Here is a 20,051-nt window from a genome sequence, read left to right on the forward strand (position 1 = left end):
GGTGTGAATTCCCCAGGATTAGACATGGAAATGGTGAATGAATTCAACAACTGAGGATAAAAAACCTTCAGCTGGAGTTCGTGTCTCTCCATGTAACCCAGAGAATCTCATTTTTCTTTGGGAGGGGGGGAACTTGCCTCCCAAATGGATCCTCTGATACGTCAGCAGAGCTTAACTTATATTACGTTATCTGCTGTCTATGTACAGTATGTGTAGGAATGTCATGGTTTTGATACCATAACCTCCCTGCCCTCTTTAACTCAAATTGGACAAAATCCAAAAGGTATTAGGAGTACTGGCAGGACACATGTACTCGCATTTATGCACGTATGGTGTGTGTGAAGAAGTCTTGATTCTTTAGTAAGACAAGCTAAAGTCTACAGAAATTTCATGTGAATTAGCACAACATTATCCCTATAATGATGTGAAGAAAAAGAAACCCCAGCTTTCGGTGTAGCTCAGTATAGCCCTGTTCTGTATCACACACTTCATCTGCCTGCAGTTCTGGACAGTGAACTAAAAGCTTGAATTATCTCTTGTTTTTATTGTACAATAAATTATAGAACTTACTGTTCTATTCTCCCTTTATACAGTATGGAGGGAAAGCTGGTGAATGGACTGGTGAGTGGACTGAAAACCTGTTGTTTAGGTAATTTACAGAGAAAATCCTGCCATGTCAGATTGATTGGACAGGAATTTGTGTATGTTTGTGCTTGGAAGACCAGCAAAAATGATTTCCATAGTCTTGAGGAAACACCCTTTTATTGTAGAGAAGTTTGTATACACAGATGCGATGTATTTACAACCAGATTTTCTCAAACAGATGACTGTTTAAAATCCTTCACAAATCTGTCAAGAATGAAAGAAAATGAAGCTCAGAAGCCCAGCCAGCCAGCCCAACCCCCAAATTCAGATTCATTCCTGAAGATAACTGCAATGAAATAATAATACATGGAGTTATTCTGAAGGAAGCAACAGGACTGTGACAGAGATCAATGGATGGACTTCAGGATTGGTTCAGTGAAAAGCATTGCTTAGTTTGATCTCAGAGTAGATGAACCCCGATGTAAAATTCCAACAAGCAGATGGGGACCTGCCTTTTCCCAGAGGTGTGGAAGAGACAAGCAGAAAGAGTCTGGCCCTTCCTTCCCTGGCCTCTGCAAGGACAGGTCACAGTGCCAACCTCCATGAAAAGAAGTTGTCGGTCCTGTGTTCCCCTGGAAAGCTCTTTTCCAGAAAAAGGCAGGAAAAGACCCACTATTCTTCAGTCTGCAGACTGGAGTCAATGCACTGAGGGTAAGAACGGGTGTCCTCCTTAGGAAGGGTGTGGACTCGCATGCCAGCCCAGTCACAGGAGAGATGGCACCTTGGTTTCTTCTGGTGCCCTTCCAAACTGTGGCTCAGCTCTGCACTGCCCTTTACCTGGGGCAGTGTGCAATGGCATCAGTCTGACTTCAGCCTGTTCAATCACCCCAACTTCAGCCTGTTCAATCACCCCAAATGCAGAGGAGACAACACAGGGGGAAACGATGAGAGGTAGAGACACACATTATATTCCTTTTTCCTGTTCCTTTTCCATTAAAAGTAGAACCTTCATCAACAACACAAAGTTACATGTGCAGGAGGCACTTCTCTGGGGAAGAAATAAATACCTCACACAAGCATTCATGGATGGATGAGTCCCATGAGAAAGATGCTCAGCACAACCAGTTCAGTCATAAAAGGAATCTAAAATCCCCACGTTGATGTGTATGATAAACATGCGAAACATATCTGCTAATGCTCGAGGAAGTTACATGCATAAATTTCCCATAGGTTGGGAACATATATCTTAGAATCTGCATAATTTAGTTCACACTCAGCAGAACATCGCGATATTTACAGGCACATTCTAATGGGAAAACATTTGCATATTGAGTGCGAAAGACACAGCTTTGTCACCTAACCACGGGACTTTAAAAGCAGGGATTTTGTGACCTGAAAATACTATTTGTGGAGTTGGTGAGGAGGAAAAAGTTGTGTAGGCAGGAAAAGAAAATTACCAGAAGTTGGTAAGAACTCTTTTTTTTTGAGCGTTAGAATGGCTGCAGGCTGGGACAAAGTGAGTCCATGTAGACCACAAGTTCTGACTTGTTACACATCACAGAGTGCCTTGTCTACTCTCATTTCCCATACTTATTCTTCCCAATTAAATTTGTTTCCCATTAGCCAGGTTGATGATAATAGTGCGTAAGGCTCATTCTTCTTGCAATCACCATCCTTCAGAGCATAATAACTTAATAAATTATTGCAGAACAGGAATGAAGTGGAATGTCACTTTTTTGGACTTGGTCTGTATTCTGAAGGTGAACGTGGGCATCTGAGAAACACATTTGTAATGCTTTGGAGGTTTTACAAATGAAAAAAAGAAGGTTACACTCTGAACCTGATTGAGAATGCAAAGTTCTACGTTCTCTAGCACTGCATGTCAGACATGGTGGAAAAAGCTATTCAGTGACCTTAGTGCCACCCAGAATTGTTCTGAAACTAGTTCACTAGTTTCTGAAAAACTACTGTAGTTGCAGCAAATTATTAAAACTATCTACAGAATTTTAATCGTACAATTTAGGTTTCAATATGTCAGCAAAACAGCAACGTATAACCCATAGAGGTTATATCCTGGAAGTGAAATTATCAAACTATTGCTCCTGAAATGTCTGAAAAGTAAAGCTCTCCTCCCTAGGTACACAGCACTTTCTCGCTTATGCTGACACATAGGGTGGTGGTGGATCTTTAGCAGCTCCGTTCACAGGATCATCATATGGTGGTAACAGGACCTGCAGGAAAGGAAAAAAAGGTTATATTTTTTAAAAAGAAGTCAGCTGATAAAATTTACAGAAAAGAAAACCCTTAAGGCCTTGTCCTAAAAAATAACAAAAAAAGAGTAAATTAGTAAGCAGGAGCAGAATAGTTAGAAAATGAAACAGTATTAGCTTGAAGATCCTCCTTTTCAATTTGTGTGCCTGTTTTCATTATGAAGGAAAACATGATTTCTTCTCATTTCTTATTGACTCCAGTGACAGCTTGATTTCAGCCAAAGATCATTCATTGCTGGTACCTGAATTTATTTAATCTGGTGGTGACAGTAGCTGCTTATTCTGCATCTCTCCTCTACCAAGAGCGCTTAAACCATGTCTCCTGGAGGAGTGCTCAAACTGCTAATCCAGAATGAGAAAAGTCCTGAAAACCTCTCTTTCTGAGGTCTCCCTGGAATAGCTAATAATTATTTTGGGGTGGGGAGAAAGAAAGCAAATGGAGAACAAATTACCCAATGTCTAAATAAATCTCCAGTTTTGTGCTTCTGGGGCATTCAGCCATGAGAAGGAAGACCTACATTCCTGATCTCAATAAAGTCAATGGAAATTTTGCCATGAGAGGATTTCACCAGTTCTTAAAGAAGTTGACAACCTGCCTTCTGCAAAGAAACATCCATAATCATCCCTTTTGGACCTCATCCACAACATAACAAAATCAGTGGGAATCTTTCTATAGATTTAAATAGCCTTTGGATGAGGCTTCTGTGGGATAGTTCCAAGGGTGATTCACATTATACTTATGTGAGTTTACAGACATGCATTGATAACCATGTGTTCAAGTACATCTGCGCATATGTTTGCTAGATTACAGACTGGCTACCTTGGCATCTTCAGCCCTTAATCAAAAAAGTTTCATTATTTAGAAAAGGAAATTTTCAGAGCCATCACTCTTTATTAATACCATATGTTTGAGCTTGTAAATGCAATATACTATGCACACATCCACTACATAATCTAAAAAGCCTTGTATTGAAAAGCATTTAACAAATTATGTCAACTTTAAAGGGTGCAAACAGCTTATGGCAGACTACTTATCTAGTGAAATTAGGACAACATATAGAACTTCAAATAAATATTGTGATAAAAATCATAAATATATTTTACAATGTAACCTCAGTAAATCACACCGCTAAACATGTAAACTGTGAAAAACACTACAGCTGAGATCCTCTCCCTAGTGCTGAGCATTATTTTAATAACAGGGTTTCTAGTAAAATCCTTGTGTTACTAAAAAAGGCACTAGTTTCTCAAATGTACTGAAACATGTTCATTAGTTGATTATGAAGCAATATAATTAGTTATTAACTCTGATCTACAGATGAGACTGAAAATGAATCAAGTTCACTTTGTGAAGATTTAGCCATCTTATTGCACGCCTGTAATGCTAAGCCCCAAACTGTGGTCCATTCCTTTCAGGTTCAGAGTCCATTTCATCAGGCGTGGTAAGAAATGACAGCAGACGCAATCCAAAAAGCTGTCCATCTTCCAGGTCTACGAGCTGATTAATAAAGGACAATAGCTCTTCCTATGCTCTGGTCCTCTTTTAGATCAACATGTCCTAAGACTACTGTAGTTACATCAATATTATTACTTCAGCACTGAGGTTACTGTCATTTGCAGTAGGTGTCCTGGAGGATTTACTGATATGAGTGAGCTTCTTCATTCCCTTCACTCCTGTATGAAACAAAATCTGTCTGGTAGAACAGCATCCTGGTGAGGCGTTTACCTCCTGGGAGGTGAGCACTCCGCTTTGCTCTATGGACCCAAAACTCATACGTGGGTCAATGGCCCCAAGGACCCTCAGAAGGCGCTTTCTCACTTATCAACAGTTCAACAAGAAGCGAGGGGAGATAGGAATACCTACAGGAGCCATTTTGGAGAAGCCACTGGCTAAATCCTAAGGCATATGGATTTCTATAGGAATATTCAAGGTATGTGGGGTATGAACTGGGGAGACCACTAAAAAGGTTCAGAAGTTTCACAAGTATCTACAGTAGAAGGCTAAAGAGTATTTGCCAAATGTCTGTAAGGTTTAGGGTCACTTTATTGCTGGCAAAGGTTATTTGTCTGAACAGTTCTATCAGTGATGACTTTACAGGCTTACTCCCCACACATTTTTGTGTTTAAATATTTAAATATCCTGATCTTGCATTCCCTGACATGAACAGAATAGTGATAAAAAATAATGAGTGTAGAATGAGCAGAATTCAAAATGACTACCTTTGCCTAGCAGTGTTCGAGTTAGACAAAGAAAATATGGACAGGATATTAAACAAAGGTTAAGATGAATGAACGTGAGGGACAATGTGTGGAAGAAAGCACTCGGAGTTTATGGAATACATGGCGCCAGCTGGGACCCCAAGTATCTCACATCATTAGTATAATAAAAGTCCTTTAAACTAATTTAACTGTTTTACTTTCAGTCAATGTGGTTTTGTTACTGTTACTTAATCATCTGTCAACCGTAAGTCTAAATAATCATCCTTCAGCTTCCACGACAGTTTGAATAACTCTTCAACCACTCTATAATTACAAATCTTGCAACTCTGCCTCTGTAAGACTACCTTTTAATTTTTTTTTGACAAGAACAGATTTTCAGGCCATTACTTTCCCTTAATAATTTTTCCATCTTTTCTCAATTAAGTTTATTTTGGCAAAAGGGAGAAATATGATAAAACCTGAATGATCTCAGCTTTTAACTGTTTACTGTTGAAATGGTTAAGAGTTTACAAAAATCTCAAGGAAAAGAGAATTCCATTAGAATTTTAATCATTTAATTTATACCAAAGTAGCTGAGATGAAAATCTGGGTCAAAGTAGTTTTCCCTTCTCTTGTGTTAATTTTAAATCTCAGCATGGTTTAATGGAAGCAGGTAAGTGCCTTGAACATAAAACAGCATAGTTATTCAGGCAGTACGTTATGCTCTCCAGAGACGTAAAATGGAAGCCAGTCACTGAGCCAAAGGGTGAATTCAGAAACTGGAAAAATAGACAGAAGCTCGCTATTCAGTCTTATCTAAGAACCTAATTAGAATGGATGCAGTCTAAAATAATTCATGAAAGACAAAAATACATGCATATTTTAGGTCCATGGTATCCCCAAGGCAGAATATCCACCAGGGCAACTGATGCGTTTTCCTTCCTAGGCACTACATTTGAGCATTTCCTTGCTTGCTTGTTGTGAGTTGAGAAAAACGTATGTTAGCTCTCCTGGATGCTCTGGGACTAATGTTTAGAGTGTTTGAGATTGTCACTCACAAGTTATTATAAAAAGTAAGTACGAAGGACCCCCACTTTTTGGAACTCAGTGATCCCTGTGAAAAGAAGTTCTGGATTTTTATCAGTAGACCAGCAAGCAAGTTTGGAAGATTAGATGGTTGCAGGGTTCAGTCCTATAGGATGCCTAAAATCCAAAGGACAGAAGCTCCTAACTTCTTTCACAGCCCCTATAACTGTATTTAAGAACCATGTAGCATTTTAACACCATCCTTTAATAGGCAGCCAGAGGAGGAGGTGACATTACTCACTGTTTGTACAGTTGTTTGGTGATAAAAGCATTGCACAGAGACTCTGAGATCAGAGCTCTAGGGGCTCCCAAACCAAGAGGGTTCAAACCCACAGCTCCTATCTGCCATATGAATGCTCCAGACACAAGGTTTTCAGTTAGGTTGGAAGGACCATTTTTCACCCTTCTGTTGTCACAGTGAAGCTAAGTATGCAAGAATCCATGGGGAAAGAAAGAAAATAGGAGAAAGTGTGGCTATGTAGTCCCATGGTTAGGGTGCTTAAGTGGGACAGGGAGTCCTGGGTGCTGGGATTTGCTCCCAATACCGTTCAAGCATTTTGTGATAAGCAGTCTTGTATAATATGCAGAAATAATCCAGAACTGACCCATAAGAAAACCTGGTCCTGACTTAGCTGGTGTCATCCAAGTGGTCTGGATAATTGTATTACATAAGCATCTCTCTATTATAAAGCACATGATACAGGATGACCTTCTCTGGAAGAAATAATTACCATACAAGTTTGCCAATGGCTATAACATATTCAGTTAATATAAGCATATGTCATTTCTTATTTTTTACATCCTGGTTAATCTGGTTTTGGAGAATAAGTTTTTAAAGACATTGCTTAGAAATATGCCTAAGAAGAAACACAGGCAAATATTTGTATATTCAAACAGTTTGGAATTAATCTTGGCCCAAAGGTGGGTTTTCGGGGGGGAATTGCATAATTTCAATAATCACTCCATCTTTTTGCAGCTGATTCCACATTTACCTGAACTTCCAGTAGAAAATTTCCTTTCTTCAGCATATGTACAAGTTTTCTCATATTGCTGCAGTTATTCCTGTTTGAACTCAAGCTCTTAGGTCTGTTTGGTGTCTAGTACATTTCTAGAGGAGAAAATGTGCTTAGTCCTGTATGAGCAAACTTAAATATTTGATTAATTGATTATTTCTGCATTCTTAAGGGGCTCACCCAAAACTTACTGAACTCAATAGAAATCTTTCTGTGTCTCCCGAGAGCTTTTTATCGCTTTTTCCAACAGGCATTTGTATTCTTCACTGGGTGGAATGGTACAATTGTCACATAACAGCTTTGAGTTTGAACAGCACTTTGGCTGGCAGCTATATGAAACTTTTGTGAGTTCCCATGGCAGAATACCTTGTTGATGTCTTGTTAGAAACAAACGTTGTTAGAGACAGCTCTAACATACTTTTCTCTAACACCTTCTAGAACAGAAATGCACTTAATGCCAAAAAAGCTACAGATTGAAAATGTCTATGGTAAATGCTGATGGTTGTAGTGAGCATTCAGGACGTTTTCTCAAACTTTAGCTTTTCAATAAAAACTCCAGTCCTTTACGATGAAGGACTTCACGTTGCATCAATACACAGTATATAGACAGGGACAGGTGACAATGAGTAGTTGAGTGGAATTAGGGTCATCACTACTGCAATTGAATCCTGGTCCTGTCACTGACCTTTTGAGTTTTGACAAATCGTTTGACTTTGTCTTAAGAAGATCTCCCATTTGTAAAACAGGCATATTATTTGAAACATCTTAAAAGGTGTTGGAAACCTTAACACAGATTTAAAACTCTCTTGGATGAAACTTGCATATGACTGTATGAGACAGGGACTAAACTGTGGAAATATTTACAAACTAAATATATATTTGCAGAAATTTCAACCTATGCCTGGAAATGTTTACCCCAACCTCTTCAGCACAGCTATGTATGCATTATGTATCATTCTTCTGCAGAAGTCACCTTTACATTTCAGACACCCAAACTGCTACCAGGAATCCCTGTGGGAGGCGTGTGCGAATATGCGGGAAGGAAGGGGAGAGAGGGCAAAAGGAGCCTTTTCTTTCACACAGCTCACATACAAAGTGTCAGTGGGTTCAGGCCTTGTTCTCTGTTTACTTAAAAAGGGAGGGAGAGTAACCACAAAGTGAATAGTGGTAGGCAGATGGTGAGAGTATGCCAGAGCCGGTGCTGGGCTGTTCTACAGGTAAAAGGAACCACAGGAATTTCCTCATACAGGAGCCTTTGTCCAACCTGCAGCCCCTGGTTTGGTGATGGGACGAACGCTGACACAGCTGCAGGCTGAAATACAGTCACTGCATGCCTTTCCTTTCCCAATTCAGGATAAGTTTTCTCCTCGATGTAGGACAGGGCTGATGCATCAGGTTCAGAGACAACTGAATTGAAAGATGAGGTTTTAACCAGCACATGCCTAGTGGCACCACTCCTCTACTTGGGGTTCATTTCATCTCAGTGATTCCAGCCCAAGACCAACCACCAACTTGTACCAATCCGATACCGTTGTGCGGTTTGGAGAGGCTTTAATGGTATGCAATCACATTTACTAATTTCATGTTTACTTCCCTGCTCTCCTGTCATTCGCCCAGCCAAGAGGAGTGGAATTTCCTCCCACAGCTGCGGTGCTTTGAGGAGCCATTAACCGCAACCTAAACCGTGCTCAGCTGCAGTGAGGCAAGCAGCGAGCCTACAAACAGCTCTAGAGGGAAGGCTGCCGACGTGACCACCTGTCCGGTTCAAGATAGTCCCAACAGCCCTCGTGTACTGTTGGGTTCTTGACTACGCAAATATTATGAAGATCACCTGGGGAAAACAGATTTCTGTGTGCATAAACAGCTATTGCTGGCTGATTGCTTCATTCTGTATGCAGGAAAGGCTGACAATAATTCTCTCTTTGCAACATTTTCCTGTCAAGTTTGACAATGTGGTTTTCTTCTGAGAAGTCTGAGATTACAGAGGAAAATGTAAAATTAACAATCCAGATCTTCTCAGTAGAGCTCTGTTTTGGAGTCTCAAGGCACCAGGTGGAAGCTATTTCCTTTAGTACTATGTATGACAATGAGCACCGGACTATATGTAAATATCACTGATTATATAATTAATTTTGTATTTTATTTGAAAGGAAATGAGCCTATTAATGTAGCACGTTTTATTGCCTTTACAAAATTTACTGGAAGTTACTATATACACTGATTTTATTGAGGCAGACTCTTCAAAAGTTTCTAACGTTTCTGCATGTAGGGTGGGAAGAAGTAGCATTTATCAAGAGTTTCTGAAGAAATATGTTTTTTCTACAATGGGTGCCTAAGAGTTTTTAAGCCCCAGGCTTTTCAGATGTCTCAGAAGTGAGTCACCTAAGGTCTTCTGCTACTTTTAAAAATTCAGTTCATAAACTGCAGGTGCAAACTGCACCTTTAGGTCATCTGATCTGATCATCTCTGAGGTAACTTCAGAAAAGTAGGTAATATTTGGCCCTGAGACCAGTAGATCATGCACACTCAGATTATCAAGGGAGAGAGATTGACTGAAACAGTTAGGAAGTATTAAAACTAAATCCATCGAGAATTCAGAGTTTTCTCTTTAACCCCTTAATATGAAGACACACTTTACACTGACTGTATGAAAAGACTGACAGCCTTCAGGGGAAGAGGGAGCTTTTTTCTAGTAGTGAAGAAACAGGAGTAATAATAATTCTGTGGTGAGAAGCAGTCAAATGTTGCATACAAGATAAGCACTGGAGAAAGAAGTAGGGATTAACTTTCATCATGCTGCAGCTAAGAACGTGCATGTAGGGACAGCTCTACTGGGTCAGGTGAAAGGTCCATCCAAATCACAGCAATTAGTGATGGATGATGAAGAAAGAGAAGTGCAAGATGGAACAACAAAAAAAAATGAAGAAAGAGCAGTGCAAGCATATATAGTCACAACTTGCCCAGAATATTCTCCAAACTGTCAGAAATTTGAATGTCAAGGACTTGCTGAATTACTGGTCATGTCTTATAGGAATTTTTCTTCCACTGATTTTTCTAGCCTGCATTTGAACCCATGTTGACTTTCAGCACCCGCAAGGTCATGTGGTAAGCAGTCCCACAGCTAATCTAGGTATTACATGAAGAAATACCTTCTTTGGTTTGTTATGAAACCTGCCACTAGCTATTTCATTGAATGCCCCCTAGTTCTTTTGCTATGACAGTGAGCGGTTGTTCCTCCTTTACCTCCTCTGCCACTCATGATTTTAAAGACCTCTATCATGTTCTCTCTTGTTCTGTCCCCCTTTCATCCCACTAAGGATCCTTGCTCCCCTGCAGTTCAGTCTGCAGTTAATTTCTTCATACTAAGAAACTCATTTGACAGTTTTGGGTCCAGGCTGAAGAGAGAGCTCCAAGACCAGGCATGTGGAGAAGCATTACAGTCAGTAGGGTGCTGGTGAGGGAGCTGACCTCCATCTGGATGAAGCTTCCTTCATGCTCAGGAGAGCGGCAGACACTTTCACCCACCTGACCTGTGTTAGATGTTATTCCAGATGAGATCAACTGCCCTTTAGAAGCAATTCTGATAAATAAATGCTTATAAACATCTGCTTCTGAGGTGGCTGTTTGCAACATAAATGGCTGTTCTGGTCAAATGAGTCCAGTCAAAGCAACTGTTTCTGAGGAAGTCAAAGAGCAATGTTTACAAAAAACCTTTCTCTTATTTCTTTTTCTCCTTCCCCTGTCCCCAGATAAAAAAGCCCTGGGTATAGGGCCAAAGCTTCATATCCGAGCCAAATCATATTTAATATGAAATGATAAATGTTTTACTTTGCTTTATGCACAGATGGTTTTGCTTGAAAAGTTTGTCCAAAACGTGCTAGTTAATTACTATTTAAGGGTTTCATGATATGTTGCCTGTCAAATAAATCCCAAGAAACCTTCCTCTCAACATGGACAGGAAGTATTTTCATGTTTATATGTATGCATTTCCTTTAGAAACCACACTAGAATGATTACAGATGGAGTAACTGGAAACAGAATAGCTCAGAGGTAATTTATAACCCCATTCAGCGAAGAAGTAGGCCTCAATGCTGCAAAATCATCTGTGCAAAGCAAAGTTAGAGTTGGTATGTTTTGTTTTCCTTTGACAAAACTGCTTGTTTATTCCAAGCCACCAGCTCTCCAAGACACTATTTAAGAAACTTTACACAAGTTTATGGATTTCTGTAATGAAGCAGCACAATGTTTTCAGCACTCCAGATAGAGGAATAAATGTATTTATTAGTAGGACACAGCAATATTTAGGGACAGATTGTGATTACCCCTGTGTGGGAAGAAAATTGGATTCAGGAAGCTATTGTCTTTTTCCGTCATGTGCAACCTCATAAAAGTCATCCAGAATAATGGTGCAATTACCCTCTCCATTCAAAGGCATGGAGGGGTAGTCCACCTCAGGCCACAGACGTCTTTCCTACATCTTGGCCAGCCGTCTACTGCTGCATCTCTAGTTGCACATCATGATTTTGTATGAACAGGACATGTATTTTTTCAATTTTTCCTCCTTTTTTTTCAAAATGAGCATTTGCTGGATGAGCACATGCTTTCTCAGCGGGTACTTGCCTGCATGTTGTTGGTACTGAAGACTTGAAGTATACTTTGACTCTGTTTAATAAATGGTTGATGTGTTGTCCTGAGTGCAGAGACTGTGACAGAGCACTAATCTTTCGATGGACTTTTTAATTACTAACCTGCATCTCTTTCTAACCTTATCTCCTCTTACGATTACGTTGTGTATCCTGTAAGACGGGAACCTAGGAATAGCTCACATGGGGCATCCGAGTTGTTTAACAAGGCTGGTTATCTCCCAAGAGCGTGGTTATCACAGCCGTGCTTGCATTACAGATATTGCTGGAAAGGCTTCTGTCTTATCTTCATCTCACCAGATGGACCGTTTTTTCCCTATCTATATGCCTAGGGACATGGGGTGACCCAATGTCAGCCTTTGGGCACCACAACAAAGAGATGGGCCAGTTGTAAAGTTTGGAGGTAGACTTTGAAGTCTCATTATAACATTTGGGAGCAGTAAGATCTGGGATTTTGAGATGACCAATCTCTAGTTCTGTCTTCCATACATATTTTTCACTAATTTTTATTTTTATACAAACACATTCTTTTGGTATCACTATTAAAAAGTAAGGCATAATACTGCCATATAAAATACAGTTTTTCTTGCACAGTGTATTTAGGCATTTCCTAGTGAATGTTGAAGGGAAGACTTTGTTTATAATCAAATTATTATAATACTGTGTTAAAACTACAAAGGACTAGCGTCATGAAAGGTGATGAACTGACAGCTTGAGGGAAAAGTGTTATGTTTATATAAAAATCTGTTGATGTTAGTAAATCACATCTGTAAAGCACCTGTCAGCCAGGAACTCCCACAAAATTTTGCAGATCTTCTAAATTTGGTACATGAATGCCCATTCAGCCTTGTTCTTTCTGAATTTGAGCGTATGTCACACAGTTCTCTTAAAGCAGACTCCGCTTTCCTCACAGTTCATAAGACAGAGGACCAAAACCACAAGTGCTGTGCAGTTTGGGACAGACCGCAGTGGACATTCCTGTGTCCACAAAGAGTCCTGAGGGATGCTTGGGAAGAGCGCAGTTGCTCTATGGGAGCCATTAAAGTGAATTGAAATCAGACTGAAAGAATGGTGCAGAAATCACCAGAAGCCATTAATAATCGCAGGAAGCCAGACCTCTCGATTATTGTCACACCCTCAGCAAAAAAACCGCAGCTGGGTGCTCCTCCCTGGCAGGGAGCTGAGCATTGCTTTCATGCAATCTCTAAGAGAACAATGCCACCTACTGAACCACCAGCTGCAGCGGCTCCCTCCCACCTGACTGACGGCTGATGTTCTTTCTGCACCTGCATAGTTTGTGGTGTTGGGTAAGTTTCAGCAGAGAGGCTCGGGGCTGGAGGGACTGGGATGTGCGAGGAGTTCCTCCTCCGCTTGGCAAAGGCCAGGCTTGCACTGTGCAAGGGGATGCGATGCAAAGAGACCAGATGAGCTAGCGCTGGAGCTGAAGGCAGGACCGCCTCTGGGAAGAGCAGCTCTGCAGAAGGGCAGGGCTTCTAGCGTGGGCCAACTATATGGCTATAAAGCCACAGCACGGCTAACTGCTGCCAGGACTTTGCCTCTTGCACCCTGCTGCCTTTCCCTGTTTGAGCAATACCTGCCTGAGTGAATTCAGGCCTCCCCCGTCCTTCGTTGCACAGTGTAACTACAACTTGAGCCTGACCTGGAAAATTCACACACGGCTCAGCTTATACACCCATATATCCTTGGCAAGAGGGATTTAAGTTGTCATCGGCTTTTGCCGCACTGATACATATCCTTGGAATTATACTGAAGACTTTGACTCGTTTTCTGAAACCCACAAAACAGCAGCTGTCAGATGGTAATGAATCAACCCTGTTAGAAAAAAAGGGTCTGTAAAGAAACACTGTAAATTTATAAACACTCTGTTTTTTCCTACATTGCAACACTCCCAATTAGTGAATCAAAAAAGATTTGAAGATTTAAACTACACAACCCCATTTCATGTTTTCTTTTTAATCTAATAATGAACATTGAGAACAGATTTGTCTATTTCTATTGCAAATCTCTTACGAATTGTCATGTATTAGAATAATTCCAATATTTGAGCTGCAAACATAAACACAGTTTTTGTGTTTAAAATAAAAATCTACTGGGGAAAATAGATAAACATGTATATTTTGATCATGTAATTTGACTTGTAAGTAAATTTAATGACTGTAATGACAAGTGAAAATGTTTTGGAAATCTTATTTTTAAACTTAAGAGGGTATTTGCCCCAAATTGACACCGTTAATAGCCTGTTCCAAACAGCACAGCTGGCTTCTGACAGCAGCTACCTAGTAATAGGTGAGACCTATAACAAGAAGTGTGATTAGCAAAGAGCACTAAGCAACAGAGCAAACAGGCAGCATGAAGCAATTCAGACCACAAGGAATGCTGGATTTTAAGACAAAATCCTTCCATAAACAAGGAAGCGGTGGAAGAAAGAGCTGAGTATAGATGATAAGATGGGAATGTTAAAAAAAAAGAAGAAAAAACAATCTCTTCGCTAAGATTAAAGGACAACTGACAAGGGATGGGACTTCACTCCAGGTAGAATATGAAATGCTGGAGCATCTGAATAGCTGTTTGTTGGCAGATGCAGACTGTCATGATACTTTTCTGCAACTCAAAATCGAACAGAAAAGGAGGAAGTGCACATGTTGCACATGCACACTAGCAAGACATGAATGCTGGCATCCACGTGGAGCCTGAGCCCTTTGAAGATTCTCTGATTAAAGACATTGCTCTGGGAATGTTTATAAGTGCAATTCTGCAGAAAAACAGATCAGCATTTAAACCACACTCCCAAGTCTCATGTAGACTATTGCATGTGGTTACTAACTAATCACCCCCTTTACTTCAAGCACTGGGTAGTTCTGCTTATATCTTTTTTTTTTTTTCCTTGCCCCTGCTTCTTCCTCTTCTCTGCCTCCTGTTTTACCTGCTTTCCCTCTTGCAGGTTTTATCAGACAGTTTCCACTAGGAAAGGTCAGAACTCCTCTGCCTGAACTCAGTTGGAGGCCCTGAGAAGGGCTCAGAGAGTGAGTCATGCCAGGGGTATTCATTCGTGGCGTTCACTCACTTTAAAGTATGTTCATGGTTACTACTCACTGGAAAAAGATGGCTCTGATCTACTGGCCCAGTAATAATGTTATGCATACAAACTGCCATACAAGACCAGCTACCTGGTGAACATTGCCAAGTTTGTAGGATTTTTATGCCACATTATGGAAAATATCTTTAAAGCAAGATTTTTCTCCAAGTTGTCTTCTACTCTGACATGTACCATCCCAAAACTGGCTCAGCAGTTGGAAATCACAGGTCCCAAAGCACCTATCAGAAACAAGAGCTCTTGCGCATGGTTTGTCTGCCTCTGGGCTCCATCTCACACTTCAGTCTGTCTAATTGGCATGAGTCTAAGGGTCCTTCTCTCCATCCATAGCCAAACTAATCACCTTCCACACATGTAGAATAACACAATAACACAAAGAATGGCTCTTCCAACCTTACCAAAGAATATACTTCCTCTGCCAGAGGAATCATCCAGCAGGAATGAAAGACCTAACTCTGCACTTCTCAAATAGGTCTCCTATTGCTTTGAGAAAGGGAGAGCAAAAAAAAGTGTTGACAGATTAATTACAGGCTACTTAGTTGATGCCACGTCCACAGAAGGAATCTGTCTGCATTGAAAAAACAAGTAACTTATTAACCGTTGTGGATAAACGTATGTCAGATAGGATCCATTGGCGTGATTTTATTAAGTACGTAAGGATCTAAATCCCACTTTGAAGAGAGATTTATGGCTTTATATTTTATCCCTACTGGCAGCATGACCGGAGATGAAACTTCCATTGATTGGCTTCAGTGAGAGTTAAAAATGAAATCCCCTGGCTGTCCAAGAGCACAAAGGAGCTGTTCCTGCTCCGGAGAACAAAATGTCTAACTTTGGGCTATCTATCTGCTGCACTCGTATGCTGGCAATTTTTCCAAATTGCAAGAACATTTCCATGGTACTGCTGTCACAGTTTAAATTAGTGTAGAAAATTAATCTTCATCCATGGTGTGCTTCAGCAGTTGGCAGGCAAAAGCAATCCCAGATTGGAAAAGTGGTAAAAATAATCTTCAGGTTACTATGGTTCATTGCGGGGGAGCTACCTAACTGCCATGCCAAAATCTCCAACAGATACCTCCAGAAACTGAGGGGAGAGAAGTATTGGAAAAACACTTAGAGGGGGGAGATGGTACCATATCCCCAAGTGACTCTGCTGTAACTAAGGTACACAGCTGGATCCCCAGGTCCCAGTGTTATCAGCCCCTGGAGCATAAGAGGGTCACGTCTTCCCACCGGCTGGGGTCCAGGCTATTCCACTGCCCAGAACCAGCTGGTCCCCCCACCCCATAACACAGTCTGTTCATGGACTGCCATGACCACCATGTTCATGTGGTGTCAAACTTCGATCAAGGGCCACAGAAGGAGGACCTCTCCCCTAACAGGGGCAGCAGGAATATCCCGTGCACCACCTGCAGTGGGGAGGACATCCGTTTGTTCCAGATGGCACGCTTGCAAAAAGGATGGCTTAAACCACTTACACTGAGTGACAAAAATCAGATTATCTGGTAGCCGATAACTGTAACTATCAGTTTAGTTACAGTTCAGATCTATGAGCATGATTTATAAGAACCAGTTTGATCGGGGGGAACTAACTGGAAATTTCTGTGCTGGGAATTTCCCCCCCAGGTCAGTTCACACTTAAGTTGTTCTCATGGCTCTGACTGGAGAGAAGCAGTCAGACGTGGGTTTGAATGAAGCTTGCCTCCACCCCAAATAAATAATTCAAAACCCAGGCTGTTAGCGACTCTCTCTCCTCCTGCCTCTCTGGCTGGGCCTGAGAAACTCTTCCACAGCAGCATTGCTCCTGAGCCTTTCTGTACTCCCGAACCAGAATTTTGGGTGAATTTTTTGGTTAGCTGATAAATTCCCAAACAGCTCTTTCTATAGGACCTGATCTAATGTCATCTCATTAAACTTACTTAGAAAGAATGAACAACAAATGCATCATGCCTGAAAGCAAGAGATTCTGACCGTAAGTGTAAATATTGAGGAAAGAAGAAGAGTCCAATGGTCAGGGCACTAGCTAGGAATGCACAGCCTTTCTTGAAAACTGCCTCTGCTGTAGCTGTCTTGTAGGATCAAGATAAGCAAAGTTAAGTTAAACTCTCAGTGCAAGAATATGTCATCTGTAAATGGGATAAAAGGGCTTCCTTTCCTCACAGAAACACTTACAAATGCTTTAAAGATGAGGAGGCAGCTCAGAGCACTTTGGTAATTATTAAATACAAAAGTACGAGGGGAGTTTTGGTAACCAGGCATCTCTGAAAACCAAAGTCTTTTGCTTTGTAAAGGCAGCAGTGGAGCAGGTGGTTTTAATGTAGCTTCTAAAAAGCCTTGGTAAGTTTAGTTTCCCAGATAATCCAGCTGACACTCTCCCACCACCGAGCCTGCCAGTTCTGTGGGTTGCAGTTAGCAATGTTTGAAGCTGAGTTACAACTACCCACAGGCTGAACAAAAGAGTTATCATCAAAATTATTTCACATAAAACTCCAGGTTTTACTCAAAGTAGATTCCAGTAAAGAAAGTAGTAATACTTCTTAGCTTTCAATAAAGCCATATTTTTATAATTAAATGTCCTGGTTGCCAGCTCTGATAATAATCTGTAAAACTTCTTATGCTTTTCTTAAAGGTCCAGGTATTGAAGACAAATAACTATGCAAGACTTACAACTTTCATGTAAAAGTAGTAACAGTTTTCTAAGCCTTTGTGGCTGCACAGGAATCACTCATTCCAATGGTTTAAAGCTGATAGTCTAATACCTCAGCATGTGGAGACCACCCATGATTAGGAAAACCTGAGGAAGGCAATCCTGAAATTTTACCCAGATGATCCAAAGGACGAAGTTCATGCTGCTCTCATTCTGTTATGTAAATGATGTAAAGACACTCATTACATAAGACAGCGGAGTCACCCCAGGGACTGATATGGCACAGCGCCCTCAGTGTGTAGTTTGGGTGGAACCGAGCAGCTCCATGGAGATACCGCTGCAAACAGAACTAGCTCGTTCTAGGGACTCTTTCTTCTTGTACTCCTTCAGTGCCTTCTGCAACAAGCAAGACATTGCTTAGCAGTCGTGCCCTGCACATATGCATGTCAGCACTAAACCACTATAAAGTGAACTGGCACTTTCCATTCTTTGAGGTTAAAATCTGTTTATTCATTTCTTTCATGTCGATCTTTGTTTCATTCTGTCTCCTTACTATACAAAACCCGTCATGCGCTGGGAGATGAATCGCTGAACTTTTATTGCCTTTTAGCTCCTCTCTGTGAGTGTGTAAAGCACTACACCAGATGCTGAGTGTCCTAAATCACAGTTTCTATAGCTAAATCCACATTTCACAGCAGGTGTGGGCCATGGCATCCCTGGGTCCTAATCAGTTGCCCCGCTGTCCAGATCATCACACAGCTGGAGAGCTCAGAACTGGGGGCCATTCCTGGGTCCACAAGGTAAGATGTAGTTTATGCTTAACACAGGTTCTTTAACAGACTATATGCATAAAATAGAACCAGTATTTTAGCAATAGATGTGATTTGTAACCATAGCACACCAGCCTGTTGAATCTCAAGTCTAAACATAACCAACAGAAGAGGACTCTCAAAGGAATTAAGATGGTTAACTAAGGAGTCAGAAATTAATATAAAATAAAGCTATTAAATGCATATTATTAGACAAATGTTCGTGATCTAAGGTCCTTACCGCAGTGTCATTGGTGGTAATGTACACCAACACATCCGAGTTGTTTCTGCCATTAATGTATCGGTAACAGTTCCACACACAGCTTATCAAGTAACCCTGCAAAGAAAAGGGATTTATTATTCTGTGCAGAAAATAAACCATATACATTTTCTTGTTAGAGCATTTCTATTCTTATATAAATAAGAATATGAGCCTGATAGAAGCACGGGACAGTCACTTTGCTGGTTGCAGTGACTGTAAGTATGTATAGGCGCTCTGTGAGTAATCCAACACCATTCCTCATACTGATAGAGTTGGGGTTGTTCAGTCTTGAGAAGAGAAGGCTCCGAGGAGACTTTATTGTGGCCTTTCAATATATAAAAGGGGCTTATAAGAAAGATGGATAGAGACTTTTTACCAAGGCCTGTAGTGACAGGACAAGGGGCAATGTTTTTAAACTGAAAGAGGGTAGATTTGGATTGGACATAAGGAAGAAACTTTTTACGATGAGGGTGGTGAGACACTGGCACAGGTTGCCTAGAGAAATTGTGGATGCCCCATCCCTGGAAGTGTTCAAGGTCAGGCTGGACGGGGCTTTGAGCAACCTGGTCTAGTGAAAGATGTCCCTGCCCACAGCAGTGGGGTTGGACTAGATGGCCTTTAAAGGTCCCTTCCAACCCAAACCATTCTGTGATTATATGGTTCTGTGATTACGGATACTTGTGTTGCACTATGAGCTACTCCATCTAGGCAGAGATACTGCAATCTAGACCTATCTGAATGAAGTTTAGTATTCCAGATTTTTAATATTACAGCATGCTTAATGTAGACTAATTGTTTTGAAAAGAAACAGTTTCTTTGGGTCTGAATACAGCTAAAGTAACATCATTTTGTGTATATAACCTCCATTTTACCTAAATGAGCAGGTCATATGCTGGCTTGCTTTCTTACACCTCTCTAGAAATACAGAGAGATATGAGTTCAGTCAGACACCTCGTTACTGTGCATGGGATACTGCGTACCAGCAGGGGTGAGTTTTACAACATAAAATGGGAAGGTGCTGCAGATGCAGAATGTCTCAGGGACAGCAGCAAAAAGTAAACAGAAACCAGTTTTGGATTCCTCCATGGTAAGGATGTTTAAATATCGTCAACTGGGGGTTAGTAGTATTAGAAAGTGGAAGCAAACTCTGGTAAAAAGAGCACAAGCATGCTGGGGACTGAAGAATCATCAAGCAAATTACAGGAAACCCTCCTTGTCTTGTGAGTGGAAGCCTGGCCAATGACCATGTGGTGATCCTATATATCACCTGCGTTGTTTCAATATTCTGTTTCACTTAATCTAACACTAAATCAATATATTCCATATGACTGGAATGGTCTGGGGGTCTTCCTATTCTTGCGTGACTAGAGAAAATTGCCAGTGTAAAAGTTTTTATTGAAATCTGAAATGATTTCTGAGCTT

At 40.8% G+C, this 20,051-nt stretch overlaps 1 protein-coding gene across 1 annotated transcript in view; it reads right to left on the reverse strand.

Moving 5' to 3' along the window:
- Window positions 1-745: 745 nt before the first annotated feature.
- LAPTM4B (lysosomal protein transmembrane 4 beta) overlaps window positions 746-20,051 on the reverse strand; it is a 60,587-nt gene continuing 41,281 nt past the window's right edge. The window contains exons 6-7 of the mRNA XM_076329361.1: window positions 18,609-18,704; window positions 746-2,816 (exon numbers count right to left, since the gene is read on the reverse strand). Of these exons, the coding sequence (XP_076185476.1) occupies window positions 2,742-2,816; window positions 18,609-18,704 (171 nt within the window). The 3' untranslated portion in view covers window positions 746-2,741. The remainder of the gene's footprint in view (window positions 2,817-18,608; window positions 18,705-20,051) is intronic.

This window comes from Aptenodytes patagonicus, chromosome 2 (assembly GCF_965638725.1).
Source record: "Aptenodytes patagonicus chromosome 2, bAptPat1.pri.cur, whole genome shotgun sequence".
In the NCBI taxonomy this organism is placed as follows: Eukaryota; Metazoa; Chordata; class Aves; order Sphenisciformes; family Spheniscidae; genus Aptenodytes; species Aptenodytes patagonicus.